A 14043-nucleotide genomic window follows, 5' to 3' on the forward strand; every position below is an offset into this window, starting at 1 on the left:
CCACACAACAGATTTCTGTGAACACAGAAAAGAAAGTTCTGCTTACTATTGCTTGCCTGTCTGGTTTCAAGGCAGAATAACTTCAGCACCAATTTGTGTGTGCCTGGCTTATGTCACTTTCAATCATTCCTAACAAACAGCTAAAACAGTATTTGTGGCAGTGAAGGTGATTAAATGTGTAGTGCAAAAGTGTAATTTAGTTTTCTGTAATTCTGATTATCATCTGCTTTCTTAAGCCTTTGAAAATTCTTTTAGCAGTTCATGCCTGTTGTCTAGATGGCAATGCATCATCTAGATTTCCAAATCCAAGTGGGAGAAAGTTAATATGTTTTCTCTCTTCTGTGTCAGTGTGGTTAACAATGTGGGTATCAGAATATCAGCCACTTACAGATGTCAGTTTAAACTGCTATAACTTGTTCATCTGTGTCTGCACCACGAATAGGAAATTGACTGTAAAATGAGTTGGATAAATAGAGTCACTGGATTGCATATGGGTGGCTTCTGAAAATACTGGTGGGGGTGAACTGTTCAAGGGCTTTTGGGTCAGATGTATCCCCTAAATGGAAAGTGTAAAAGGTGGCTGAAGTTAGCAAGAATTCATGGTCTGTGAAATGCTTTTGGTCTTTAGGTGAAGAATAATTTAAAAGGTTAATTAAATAAAATTGGGGAATTTTTTTGTCTTACTAAATTAATATTATCCTGGGCTCCATTCATACTATGTTTGTGCAGAACACACTACAAAATGGACGGAAGTGTATGGATGGAACACACTAAAGAATAGATCATCAAAAGTGGAACAGGAAGAGAAAAGCACTTTTGCTTAAATTCAGAGCGCTTTATTCGTTTTTTGTGTCGGGGATGGTTGAATTATTATTTGAAGCTGCCTTGGCAGCTTCAGAGTTGAAGTTTTCAGATGGTATTTCTGGATATCCTGTCATACCATGACTTGAGTGACTTTAACATTTTCAGTGGTTGACATAAGGTAGAACTGTATCTTGCTGCAAACAGCTAGGTGGTTTAAATTGCTTTCAGAACAAGATATATACTAATTATATATATATATGCACACACACATGCTATTGTATTTTAAATACTTAGCAGCTTAGTGATGCATTAAAAATAAGGAATTTTTTATTAAGTAAACTTTTGTATTTGTACAATATGAAATGTGGCTGGAATCCCAACCTTTTTAGCATTTCCAAAGTGCGACTGTTGTTTTCATGGTATTTATGAAACTGCTTAAGCTTAGCTGGGAATTCATGCTAAGCTGCTGGGTATTTCACAGAATATTAGTTAACAAACATCTTAAATATTACATAGAAAGTAAGCCATAGGTTATTTCTGCAATTGCTTAGTGACTGTCTGGTGACAGCTGAAACTAAAAGCAAGACTTGTGGTCTTTAACCACTGCTGCAGCTTTTGTGCTTGTTTAGCTGTAGCATAAATTACACATTCTGAGTTCCACAGTTTAATGAAGTATTGAGTTCCCACTGACAATCTGTCCTGCTGTTCAGTACGCATGATGCATGTTTTAATGATGGTGTATGTTAACATGTTGGCATTTCTTCTAGTTAATGTTATGTTTCAGTGAGCCAGGTGTTAAAGTACCATTAAGCTGCATATAACAAACACCAGTAGCAGATTAGTAACTTTTGAACATAATTACCGTGGTCAAAGTGTGTTAGCATTCAAAATGATTAGCAGGGAGTACTGAATGTGAAGTGTGACTTAGAACAGGGATCGTGTTAGTAAGTTTTCACATCTCCTGTAGCTAACAGAAAACCGGTCAGGACCGTGTGATAGTAATAACATTGAAATGCTCCATCTAGATGCTGCTGAAAAGCTTCAAGAAAATACTGATTAGGCTAGGAGATGGTTCACGTATTTTGGTGGTGATTTTTGTATATCAAGACTGCTTTGGCAAAATTGAGGAATAAAAGGTAGAAGTAGGTTCAAGTGAAAATTTAGTTACATCACAATGGTGCACAATACAACAAAGTCCTAAAAGAGACCAAAAATTCAGCCAATATTTCATGCATACCTTGTCTTTAAGACTTTCCTCGGTGTGAATCAGAAAAATACTTGTTACTTTCTCATTTTAGGGGCTGTTTTTTTCTTTTTTTTTATTTTAAGTTTCAATCACAAATTCTAAGGGGTTTTTTATGCTTTCATTTTTGTACTGGATTTAAGATTTAATCTAAGAAGTACATTTTGAAACTAATTTTGCTAAACAATTTGTGCTATTCTATGCGTATTTTGAAATGCTAGGTCAACAATAATTTATTCCTAAAAAAATTATTAAAGTGTTAGCAGCTAAATTGCATTTTTATTAAAAGAATGTAAGTTAAAAATTTAATTAATCTGTTCCTAGTGAGTACAGTTTTTCCCAATGCAGGTTGTCCAAAGTGCTTATAATGAAGCCAGGCAGAGAGGTGACTCAGATTTCCTTTCATTTGTAGTAGTGATTACATTTCTGTCAGACTTCAAATGGTCTCTGAGATTTCTTTTTTATAGCACAACTTCCACCTCTGTTAGCAGTAGTGACTAGTGACTAATTGCTTGGATTTCGAGGGCTGGGTTGTGCAACTCTCCTTAAAACAACTATTAGTGAGAGAAACGAAGTGCTGCTGGCCTGTTTATAGTAGTGCTTAAGCAGTAATTGTGACAAAACATCGGATTTGTCCTCTTAAGCTGGGTCTGGGGTAGGCTGTGAGAAAATCACTTCACTTAAAGCACGGGAAGTGGATGGCCACAACCTGCAGAAAGCAATATTTGACCTTGGCTGGTCCCCACCAGCGTGTCTGGTCATGTGCCAGCTAAAGCTTTGGTTTTGTGTCTGCTCGAGATGCTAGTCAGTGAAAATTTCGGAGTCTTCATCCCCTGGCTGTCTCAAGTCCTTTTGGTTTTTGGGTTTTGTTTGGGGTTTTTAATTGTTTTGTTTGGTTGATTGGGTTTTTTTTTGTTTGTTGGGGGGGCTGCTTGTTTTGGGTTTTAAATAGGAAATAAACCAGCTTTGAAAAAGAACAATGGAATGAGTAGGAAAAGGTGGTGATAGCAGCTCTCTGAAGTTGCATTAGTACATTTCTTTGTACTGGTGAAGACAAGACGACTGGTTAAAATTAGTAGCCTTTCATAATAAGTAAAGGATTTCTCACAAATATCTATCTTTTTTCCCCTCAGAAAATGCTTGGTTTCTCTTAAGCTCAGTTCATCTTTGGTGGGCTAGGGTAGCTAATGCAAGAGCTGAATCTTGTTAGGAAAATGTGCTTTCTGACATGGGGATTCAGGAAAGATGAGGCTTTTGCCCTTGAAACTTTCTGACCCTTCAGAGTGTTGCTGGCTTTATGTAGGAGATAAGGTTTACTCATGAATCAAATCCATTAGGGTCTCATTGAAGATCTTTTTAGAATAGTATGAAACTGTAGTAGCATGTGTTGCACTTCCGGACAAAAAAAACCATAATCGTTTATTACATTGAAGCTCATGATAAATTTCATTTTCTGAAGGTTAAGTATTGAGTGTCTAATACTGAATACATTTTCTTAAATAAAACAGATTGTCTTTTATTATTTAGAACACTCAATATATTTGTGTTGAAATTTGGATATTCACAGGTGCCTGGATTTTTAGAGAAGAAGGCTTTGAAATAATAAAATACAGAGTTCAACAACTGGCAGTTCCTTTTTGGGGGAAAAAAAAAAACGTTTTCTATTGAATTCCTCCCCTGCTGTTTCAGGGTCTATTTCTGGTTCCTGCTTCCAGCTGCCAGAATCTTGAAGCTTTCTCCATTGCTTGCCAGGAGAAACAGGTGTGGAGTGTGCTTCCTTTGATTCCTGCTCTTGGAATCAATGGCTCCCTCTGCAGTCCTCTTAAGAGAAGCTAAAGTGTTTCAGATCCTCTGCCATTCCACCATTTCTCCTTTCCTTGGGAGCAGGAGGGATCCAGGAGCTCTGTCTTACATGTCGCTCTCTCTCTACATATCACAGACAACTGTGTTTCCTACTTGTGCTGTGAGTCAAGAGAGGCTCAAGGCTTAGACAGCAGCACCTTTTCCAAATGCTGCAGTGAGCCAGATCTGGTGAGGCTGTGGATGGCTGGAACTTAACAAGAGCTCTGGGCTCCAGTTTTCTTTTAAAAAAACCTCAAAGAATGCTGAACAAGATAGGGTGATGACAGAATGAAGGGAAACTGAGAGACTTGTGGGGAAGAAATGTGCATAGGAATTGTATAAGAACTGTGGGTGGAGGAGAAAAAGAGTATTCTCAGCTAACTGTGGCTCTTATGTGCTGTTCCTCTCTTCAGTTCATCCTCAGATAGTCACTTAATCAAAAACTTGAAATACCACATTCTCGCTCTTTCTGTGGTATGACGTCATTACTGTCATTGGAAAAATAAGACCTAAACATTTTAATTTTGAAGTATTTTTTTGATCTTTAATTAATAGATAGCTGGGCCTAAGAACAAATTTTATAAATATGTAAGCAATGCATTTTGAATTTTATTGTATTTTTACTTGCTCTTAAAGTGTTTCAGAAGGCTCTTTGTCAGATATATCTATTTGACTGAAGATTAACTACCCAATAAAGTGACTTTTAAATGTTGCCGAAAGATGTAAATGGGTATTACTTTATGAACTTATTCTAGAAATTTTAGACCATTAAATAAGCTGTGTATCATTTTCTAGCAAAAATTTTAAAACCTGCAGAATTCCAAGTGAAAAACAGAGATCACTGATCATCAGATTGTTTAACATATGCAGGCAAACAAAATAAAGCTAGAATCAAGGTTCTGCAAATAGAGGAAGGCAGAAATTGCTGCACTGGATCAGGCCTGTTGATCCTTATATATAACTTCTCCTTTCACTTTGTAAAAGTAATGTCATTTCTAGAAACAGAAAAGCTTATACTGCTATTGTTTCTAATCCTCTAATACACAGATAAATCTTTGTACCTATAGGTACATAAACCATAAAACCTGCAAAGACTTGTGAAATTCAGTGTTGCAAATTGTTTGTTCAAGAGCTAATTTTTTTGTCTGCTTAGTAGTACATTTTCTCTGTGTATCCTCTTACAGGTGTTCTTTTGAGAGTGAATTGGGTTTTGTTTATATTGTAATAGCAAAGGGGTGATGTTTCTTACAATATGATCATGCTGCTTTTTTTGTGTGTCAGTGCTGTGTTTTCTTGCACTGAGGGAGATTTGCAGGCCAAATGTTGGATTTTATTTATATGAAATCTCCCCTCTGCCTACACCATTCTCTACTCTGAGCTCTCATGTTTTTGGAGTGTTGTGGAGGGGGTTTGAGTCTTCCTTGTCTCTACTCATAGACACTTCTAAGAGAGGGCATACTGTAGATCTGCTGTAGACTTTTCAGTATTTATTTTTTCAGCATAACTTATTTTTTCTTGGTGGTTGTTTTATTTTGGGGTTTTTTTTTTTAATTATGCAACTTTTAAAGATCTTTTTTCTTAGACTTTTCCAGATCAAAGTGCAGGTTCTTGCTGGGTTGGGAATTCAGTAGGGGTTTTTGTCATGGATGTTATCTCTCAATATTAAACTGAATCTGTTCCTGTATTCAGAGCATTGCTGGGAAATTCAGGTTCAAAGGGGCCTTCCAAGGTCTTTAGTTTGCCCTCCTGCTCAAAGCAGGGTCATCTGTGAGGTTCGACCATGTGGTGAGGGATTTTACCTAGTCAGTCCACAAAAAACTTGAAGCAAGCAGACTGCAAAACTACTCTAGGCTATCTGTTCCACTCCTTGAATGTCCTTATGGTGAAAATAAGTTACCTTGTATCCATTCTGGACTTCTCTAGTTTGATCATGGTCTCGCTGCTTCTTGTCCTGTCACAGGTACCCCTGAGCCCTGTGACTCCTGTCACAGGTGAGCCTGACTGCCAGCTGACCTCCTTGTAGGTACAGTCACTTGCTGTTAAGGTCTGCCCAAAGCCATCTCTTCTCCAGGCCAAATCAGCCCAGCTCCCTCTGCCTTTACTCACAGGACAAGTGCTCTGGCTCCTTGAGCGTCTTAGTGGCTACTGTGTCCACGTTCTGGGTGTACTTCTTGTATTGTGGGGGCCCAAAAGGAAGTGCATTAGACCATGTCTGCAATAATAAGCACTGAGAAGAGGTGGCAATCAGTTCCCTCATCTACTGGGAAGGCTCTTCTTAATAAAGCCTGGGATGCTGGTGACCTTTCCTGACAAGGCACACTGCTGGCACACGATCAGCTTGCTGTATGCCAAGACCTTTTCCATGAACTGCTCCCCAGCCACTCATCAGTCTGTATTGTTGCCAGGGCCTCTCAGGTGCAAGTGTTTTGTGTTTGTCCTGTCTGAATTCATACAAATCCTGTAGAGACCATTCCTCCAGGCTGTCTAGGTCCATCTGAATGGCAGCCCTATCTTTAGACTTGTTGATTGATCCTCTTCACCCCAGTTAAACTTTATCTTAAAATTCTGACTAGAATATACCTTACTGGCTCTGCAAGTCATTGGTAGAGATATTTAATGGACTTGTCCTATACTCCTGTAGCACTCCACTTGATACCATCCTCCAGGCAGCATACAGCACTTTGTCCTCTGAGCCTGACTAGCCCAATGTTTCCTACAAGTCTAGTTGTTTATCCATTCTCAAAAGAGATATTTTCTTGTTAACTGATAGTCAATTCCTTGACTTTTCCATGTCTTTTTTTTTAGTGTGTTGATGCATTTTATTATTGGCTTTATTTATCAGTGAAACTCTACCAATTTTTATTTTGTATGTTATATAGTTTCTGTGTTCCTGAGTACTTCCTCACTCAGTGATTAATTTTTTTGTGAACTTCTTGTGAATGTCTGTGCTGTTGTACCGTATCTTCTACAGTTTTATTATTGTGCATATTTTAGTCATTTCAGGTACTTCTGTCTACTGTCTGAAGTACAGCAAACTGATTTAACATTTCTTAAAGCAGATGGGATTCTCTAGTCATTTTAAAAGAGATTGTGCCTAGACCTACAATCTTGTTCTTAGCTCAGGTCCCTTATTATTTGTCATTATTTGCCCACTTCTCTTTGAAATGAAACTTTGATAGATAAGCATGCTGGAACTGGGATGTCACTAGTGTTCTTCATATAAAATTCATAATAAAGCAACAGTTCTATCAGCAATACTTCAGTGATTGATTTGTTCTGGTGGTGGCCTGCAAGATGTTCCAGTTCTCAGATTTCCTGATTATCATCTAATAAAGTAATTTCCCATTCCTATGTTTTTGGTGGGTTTGAAATCATTGCCTTTTACACTTCCTTTTTTTTTTTTTTCCTTTTAATGATACCTCCTTTTCTACAGCTTCATTATATTGAATTTCTGTTTTATATGGGAATCTTGTTAGTTTAGCACTAAATATGCTGTATGTAGTGCCTCTTTACTCCCAAAGGCTGCATTTTGTCTTCCTAGTACTGGCCACAAACTGTTCCCTTGCTTGCCATTCCTGAGAATTGTACTTGTCTCATACCAGCAACAGGCTAAAATACCTCCTGTGTAAGAGTAATTCTTAAACATTTACTCTCACTTGCAGAACGATGCTGTTTTGCAATGTGGCCACAAATCTGTAACTATTTTACCTGTTGACACACTTTGGTGTTTCAGCATTCTCAACAACAGAATTAAGTAGGATGGATGTCTTTCTCTTTAGCTAGACAGGTGTGAGTCCAGCTGTTAAAGCTTTTGTGAATCAGGTATGGTCTGAAGTACAAATAGATTTGTGTATCTGATATGGTGGGGTTACATGGATAAAAGTCCAACTTATTTAATAACTGCAAATAGAAATTTTCTTGTTTTCAAACATTGCTTTTACATGAAAATACTATTTGGACTGGGAGACATGGAGGTGCATGTTTACAAATGTGAATTTACACATATTTGATTGACTGTCTGTCTTATGGATGTCATTAGCACCTTACAGTTCCCCACTTTGTCGGTTTGTTCATGGTTTTGCTTGGGGCTGTGCCTGGGCAATCAGATAACATAATTTCTTGTATCCTTGTTAGATGTCAGTATGCAGATTTCGGATTTTGAAAGTATTTTTGATCTGACAAAAGTATTAATGTACAAATGAGTAAACTTGACTCTTTTGGGGGGAGGGCAGGGGCACAACGGAAAGTGGTTGAACAATTTTGGTTTGGTTTGGGGAGTTTATGCCCCTTCAAAGACTGACTCAGCTGTGTTATCTTAACTGACTGAACAGTGCTTCTCTCCTCGTTCCAGTTCAATGTAGTGGCATGGATTTGTGTGTGATTATGATTCAGTTCTTTTTTGTGTGCCTTATTGACTATTGCAGTGGGACCTGTTTGCTGGCTTCACATGAAGTAGAGCATTGCTAACTGTATCTGGATGTTTATATAAAATACTAATTGCATGTGTTGAATTTTTATATGAAGACAAGAATGTTTTTGCTACCTGTGCAAGAACTTCTGGCTGAATTAAGTGATTAAATGAAGAGCGCATAATTAATGAATGAGCAAATATAATGTAATTCTTCTTTCTCTCCAAAGAAATTACTGAAATCTATGCTAGAATTGATATTTTAAAAGCAAACAATTAAACATAAGACTTCCTTACTGCTCTTGGAATCTTCTAACAAGAGAGCCAAAGGAAATGCCTACCTTATGTTGTCATTGGAACAGCATCTATTTGAGGTTTCCTTAGGCCTCTTTTTTTACCCTGCTAACTAAGCTGCAGTTAGTCTTTTTTCAAAGAAAAGTTATTTTTCACAAGAAGTACTCTGCTTTTGCAGCAATTTCTTTCTGTGCTTAATAAGATTCTTCTAAAGTTTTAATTTTTTTTCTAGAGATGTTTATAAACCTTTTTTTTATTCCTGCTTTATACGTAGGGAAGAAGTGGTAGAAATAATACTTAGAATGACAAGGGAAGCCTTTAACAGAACAGAACTTAAAAGCTGTGTACCTTGACTGATAGTATTCTGCTATAGCCATTAAACCATTCTTTTTCCCTTGCAAGAGTTTTCTGAAATTTTTGCTACGAAATGATACCATAGCAATGGGGTTGGAGATGTACATATGTTGCTAAGAAACTACATGATCTGTTCTGGACCAGCCACAGTGATAAAGTGGCTGTTTTGAGTTGTTGCATATGAAAAGGGCCACTTTAGGTGATGTGCGTTTTGCTCCACCGATTTCTGACCTGCAATGCTTGCCTTTGCAGATGGAACATGAGGATTTTGTAATGGAGGGGCATGGCAAGACTCCACCTCCTGGTGAAGAAAACAAACAGTGAGTCACGCGTTTATTTCAAAAGGGCCTTACCGTAGTAAATGAAGCACTCTCGTTTAAACGTGCTGGGAGCAATTGCTGGTTGCTTGGTGCTCACCCTTTTGATTCCTTAAATATCCATATATATAAAATAGTGGATGGTAGCTGAAAAAAAAAAAAAAAGAGGCAGGTTGTTGATTTGCCTTAAATGTAAAAGTATAGAAAGATGCATCGCAATTTCAACACATGAATCAGAAATTGTTGTAAAAGGGAAAATCATTCTGGAAGCTTGGCACCGATGTAGTGAGTTTGTACATTAAGTTTCTATACAGCTGCTCTTCACTGAAGTAATGTGAAATATGAAAGAACTGGGGCCTTCCTTTTGGTGTGCATATGGCAGATTGGTCCTCTTTGAGCCTTATTTCTTGGGAATGCATTTTAATAAAGGATCAAAAATTACAAACAAAACGCTCTTTTGAGGATGAACAATATAAGATGCTAGTACACAGAGCTTTAGGGAAAGCAGCTTGATCAGAGAACAAAATGACTGATTTCTCTTAGGAAAAGGCTTTTTCATATGATTTCAAATTGAAATCCAGTACTGGCTGGACTTCTTCCCTGGGTTTTTGTTCGGATAGGAAGAAGAGGGCCTTGTCCTAGAAGTACTTCAGTGATGGCTGTATTCTGTATTCTCTTCATTAGTTAATGCAATGGTAATTCAGTTTTGATACCGTAATTAATTTTTTTATTTTCCTGTCATTTGGAGGAAGCAAGAAGGTGGTCTTTGGAAAATCTTGAGAATTTCTTGTTGATCTGCGCTACACCTGTTGCAGAAAGGCTGGGATGTGACTTGGGGTGAAGGTCTACTTTGCCTCCTAGATAAGCTGGCAACTGTAAGTGCACTGCACTGTGACAGTGAGAAGCCATTTCTGAGGTAGGCAAGTTGAGGTCAGCAGAGTTCTAGTGCTGAACATGCACATTCTTTCCATCGTGGACATGAGCCAAACTTCTCAAAGTAATTGTTGTTATTTCTATCTATTCAGACTGAGCAACTTACTGTGGTACCAAGAGATACAAAAGTTGTTGAAGTAGAAACTTTCAGAAAGTTCCAGAAGAAAAATTCGAGCAGAAATAAAAAGTAGGAGTTAGATTTCTGCTCTCTGGAATTGTTTCTTTATATAGCTAGTAGTTTAATGAAATATATTATTATAGTGTGTAATACGAGGGATGTTGTATTTGATTTGCCATAGCCTTGTGTTTGTTAGGTGTCTTATTTTAAGTGCAAGTGGAAACTAGAATTACTTTAGAGTTGATCTGATTTTTAACTGGAGCTTTTCAAGTGGCTTAAAACATTATCTCTCTTCTTGAAAACTCTGGTTATTAAAGAATATGAGATTAATGATAGGCAGTATTTTTAATTCTTAAATAATAAATTTGTGTTCGGGTGGCATCTAGAGCCTTGTCATACAGATTCTGCTGTAGGAGTATAATTCTTAATAATATTTTGGTTGAAGTCTAAAGGTGCAATTTTAGTAATGCAACAATTACAAAAAGTAGCATAATGCCAGCAAAATTCAATTGTGGGTATTGCACTTAAATTTAAATCAATCACTTGAATCTTTTTCTACCCATAGTATCAAATTTTCAGCTAACTAACAAAATTGTCTGCCTTGGCAGAGTTTACCTCTTACTGTAAGAGAAGAAAGAAAAAAATCTGAAATGATTTCTTTGTATTATTACTTACTTGCAATGGGGATTAGCTGGACATCAACATACTGGACTGGGTTTTTGAAAGAGGACAGAGAGGAGCTCTGGAGCATCTGACAGAGGAGAAGCAGAGAAAGCTGTGGCTGTTTAGCTTTGAGATAAGAAAACTTGGGGAGGATATTATTATCTATGTGTATATCTGATGAGGAGACTAAGGAAGACTGAGCCAGATTCTTCACAGTGGTGCCTGGTGGAGAGGCAAGAAGCCATTGGCATAAACTGAAATACAGGAAGCTCCACTTAAACACAAGGGAAAAAAATTTCTTTTTTTTTACTGTCAAACATGGTCAGACCCTTAGAAGAGGTTACCCAGAAAAGTTGTGCCTTCATAGCCCTTTAAGTAACTCAAAACTCAGCTGAGCACAACCCCAATTCTGCTTCAACCTGCTCTAGTTAACCATGCTTTGAGCAAAGGCATGGGATTGATGGTCTCAGAGACCCCATCCATCTGCAGTGATTCTGTGATTTGGTGTACCCATGTCTACTGTTATCCTCCTAGTTGGTTTGAAATAAAATTGGAGCTTGTTAGTGAAAGGTAGATTCTAAATTTGAATGTAGAGTCAGATGTTCTCTACAGAAATAGCTGATCCACTGAAGATGCTTCATTCCCTTTCCAGCTGTTGTTAAACTTAGTAGGATTTACTGCCTCTACAGTTATGCAGATGGAATGGTTTTTCTTTGACTGCTTCTAATTTACTTTTCAGGAAAGTTGACCGTTGTAATTTAATTGCCTTTCATTAGGCAGCCTGATCAGGGTAGCTCTGCACTGAGATTACTGAAGAAGTGTTCAGAAGATATGGTTTCAGCAAGAGAGCAAACTTGCACCAGAGCTCCAGAGCAATCTGCCAGTATTGACCTCCTAGGAAAGCCCTGCAAATTTCTTACTATTTATCTGCATTTCAGTGGACTCAAAGCTTTACTGGACAATGAAAGAACAGAAATAAAAAGATGTTTCTGAGGGACTTCTGATGGATGCAATAGTTCTTACCTAGACCCTGTTTTGTGTGAAATTTCCTTTACTAAAGTATAGCTTCAAAACTGAATACAAGGAGCCAGCATCCATGGATGATTTCTGACACTTTATGAAGCAGATTATTTCCCCAGTTTGACTCAGAGATAAAAATTTGGCATTTTTGCCTTCTAGTATTAAACAAACACACAAAAAAATGCAAACAAATCCAGCAACAGCAAACAACCTTGCTGCAATGTTTTGAGCCTTTTTTTTCTGCTGTACAGGACAGTTCTTTTGGACAGATTTACCATACTAAAGTTACAGCATTTTAAGATTTTTAATTGAACTGTAGGTAAGAAGGACTGTCTTCTGATACCCGTCACCTTTATGGGAAGGAATTACCTGGTTAAACTGTATACAAAGTTTATCAGAAATATTCAACTGATCTTTTACAACATGGATATAATTTATTTCAATTTAAGCTGATTATGAGGAAGTTACCTATTCAAAATGCTTGGTACAAGTGAGAAATGGAATACGCACAGTCATCTCAGTCCTGTGAAAGATTTGCAGTTTATGTGCAGTGCATATGTCACAAAAGGTGTCATGGTTGTGCAGCAGTCAAGTGATTTATGCTAAAAACTGAGCTTTAGAAGAAGTGAGCCTGCTGGGACTGCTGGAGTGGATCATGGCCATCTCACACCGTGCTCCTGCTCTGGCTGAGGGCCAGTGACTCCTTGATAAATTGTTACTTCTCAGTTTTTATGTACTCTGTAACCTTCTCCCTTCTTAGCTGTCTGGCATGGGATATCACTGTGTGTTATACTTGGTCACATTATTTTGTTATATGGCTAATAAGTTTAGTAAGAAACCAGTTTCCTTCCTTCCCAATGGACAAAGATGTCATTATGCTTAATTACAGGTGAACATTTTGTTAGAGGTGTTCTCTCGTATTTTCATCCATTATGAAGAGGTTGACCTGAACTGGCATACTTAGGGAGTAAATATTATCTCCCCCCACAAAATACTTACATTTTACATGGCAGCAGCCTATTGTGCCCTTATCATTTGTAATAAGGCTTTTACTTTGTTACTGCTGGAGCAAAGATTAAGAGGCAAATGTGATCCAGAAACATCTTTCCAAAACAGGCAAATTTCTGTTCATGAGCATGGGGCAGGCACAGGGGCAGGAAGAAGAATTCTGCTGAAGTCTTTAAAATGAGGTTCTGGTCCTAGCTCTGGCAGCATTAATTAGCAACTCTGCTTGTGCTAATAAATTACCACCAGCTGTCACAACCAGAAATGTGTGCACCCTAATGAGTGAAAGGGACTGGGTAATGAAAAACTACTCTTTTTATAAGATAAATGTAAATGTTTTACTCTTCCTAACTGACACATGGAGAGGTCTGTTTGACACTAGCAATTCAGACAAAAGTGAGCCAAGTTCATACTCACATTTAGTAGGAAGGTAAGCCAAGCTGCTCCTGCTGTTTGAAGTACCTCAGCTGGCTATTCCCTACCTGCTGTTTTGTAGTAATGGGAGAGAAAAGTCTTCAACTATCTTGACAATTTGTACATCTGGAAGTGATTCACATTGTAAGAAAGGTATCAAAACGAGATCATTTCTGTAATTTAGAAAGTGTCATTGGTTAGAGCTACTGAATAGGCTTTTCCCTGGCTTGATAGTTTAATGTACAGATTCTGAGGCAAGTGTTTTTAATGAAACCCTCTAAAATTGCAGTAATGCCAGGATGAGATTGGAACCACTGAGCATCACAAAATTGTTTTACATTTGGTAATAGTATCTTACTTTTCTTTGACATTTCAGCAGGAAGGTTCAAGGTCTTCTTGGATTTGTGTGACACTACAGTTAAAAGAAAGTAGTATCTAAATAGGCCTAACCTGGAAACAGGAATTACAGACTCCAAAAATCATCTTGTCCAAAACCATGTCCAAAGAGGGGGCAGATTTGAAGGTTAGTTTTAACTTCTAAGTGGTATCAGGCTTCTCAGGTTTATTTGAGAGCTTTTCTGGACAGTCTGTTGCAATATTAATCACCCTCACAGTGAAGAAAATTTCC

The 14043-nt window shown here is 37.7% G+C and overlaps 1 protein-coding gene across 23 annotated transcripts in view; it reads left to right on the plus strand.

Annotated features, from left to right (window-relative positions):
• The window catches only part of TNRC6B (trinucleotide repeat containing adaptor 6B), a 130619-nt gene that overhangs the window by 26692 nt on the left and 89884 nt on the right, over nt 1-14043 (plus strand). For 7 of the 23 annotated variants that reach the window (XM_068191331.1, XM_068191333.1, XM_068191329.1 and 4 more), the window contains 2 exons: nt 3737-3808; nt 9198-9265. The exons of 12 other annotated variants lie outside the window; for them this stretch is intronic. In XM_068191331.1, coding sequence (XP_068047432.1) covers nt 3737-3808; nt 9198-9265 — 140 coding nt within the window. The remainder of the gene's footprint in view (nt 1-3736; nt 3809-9197; nt 9266-14043) is intronic. 4 more of the 23 variants (XM_068191336.1, XM_068191338.1, XM_068191334.1 and 1 more) reach the window with 1 other exon arrangement.

Source organism: Anomalospiza imberbis, chromosome 5 (assembly GCF_031753505.1).
Source record: "Anomalospiza imberbis isolate Cuckoo-Finch-1a 21T00152 chromosome 5, ASM3175350v1, whole genome shotgun sequence".
In the NCBI taxonomy this organism is placed as follows: Eukaryota; Metazoa; Chordata; class Aves; order Passeriformes; family Viduidae; genus Anomalospiza; species Anomalospiza imberbis.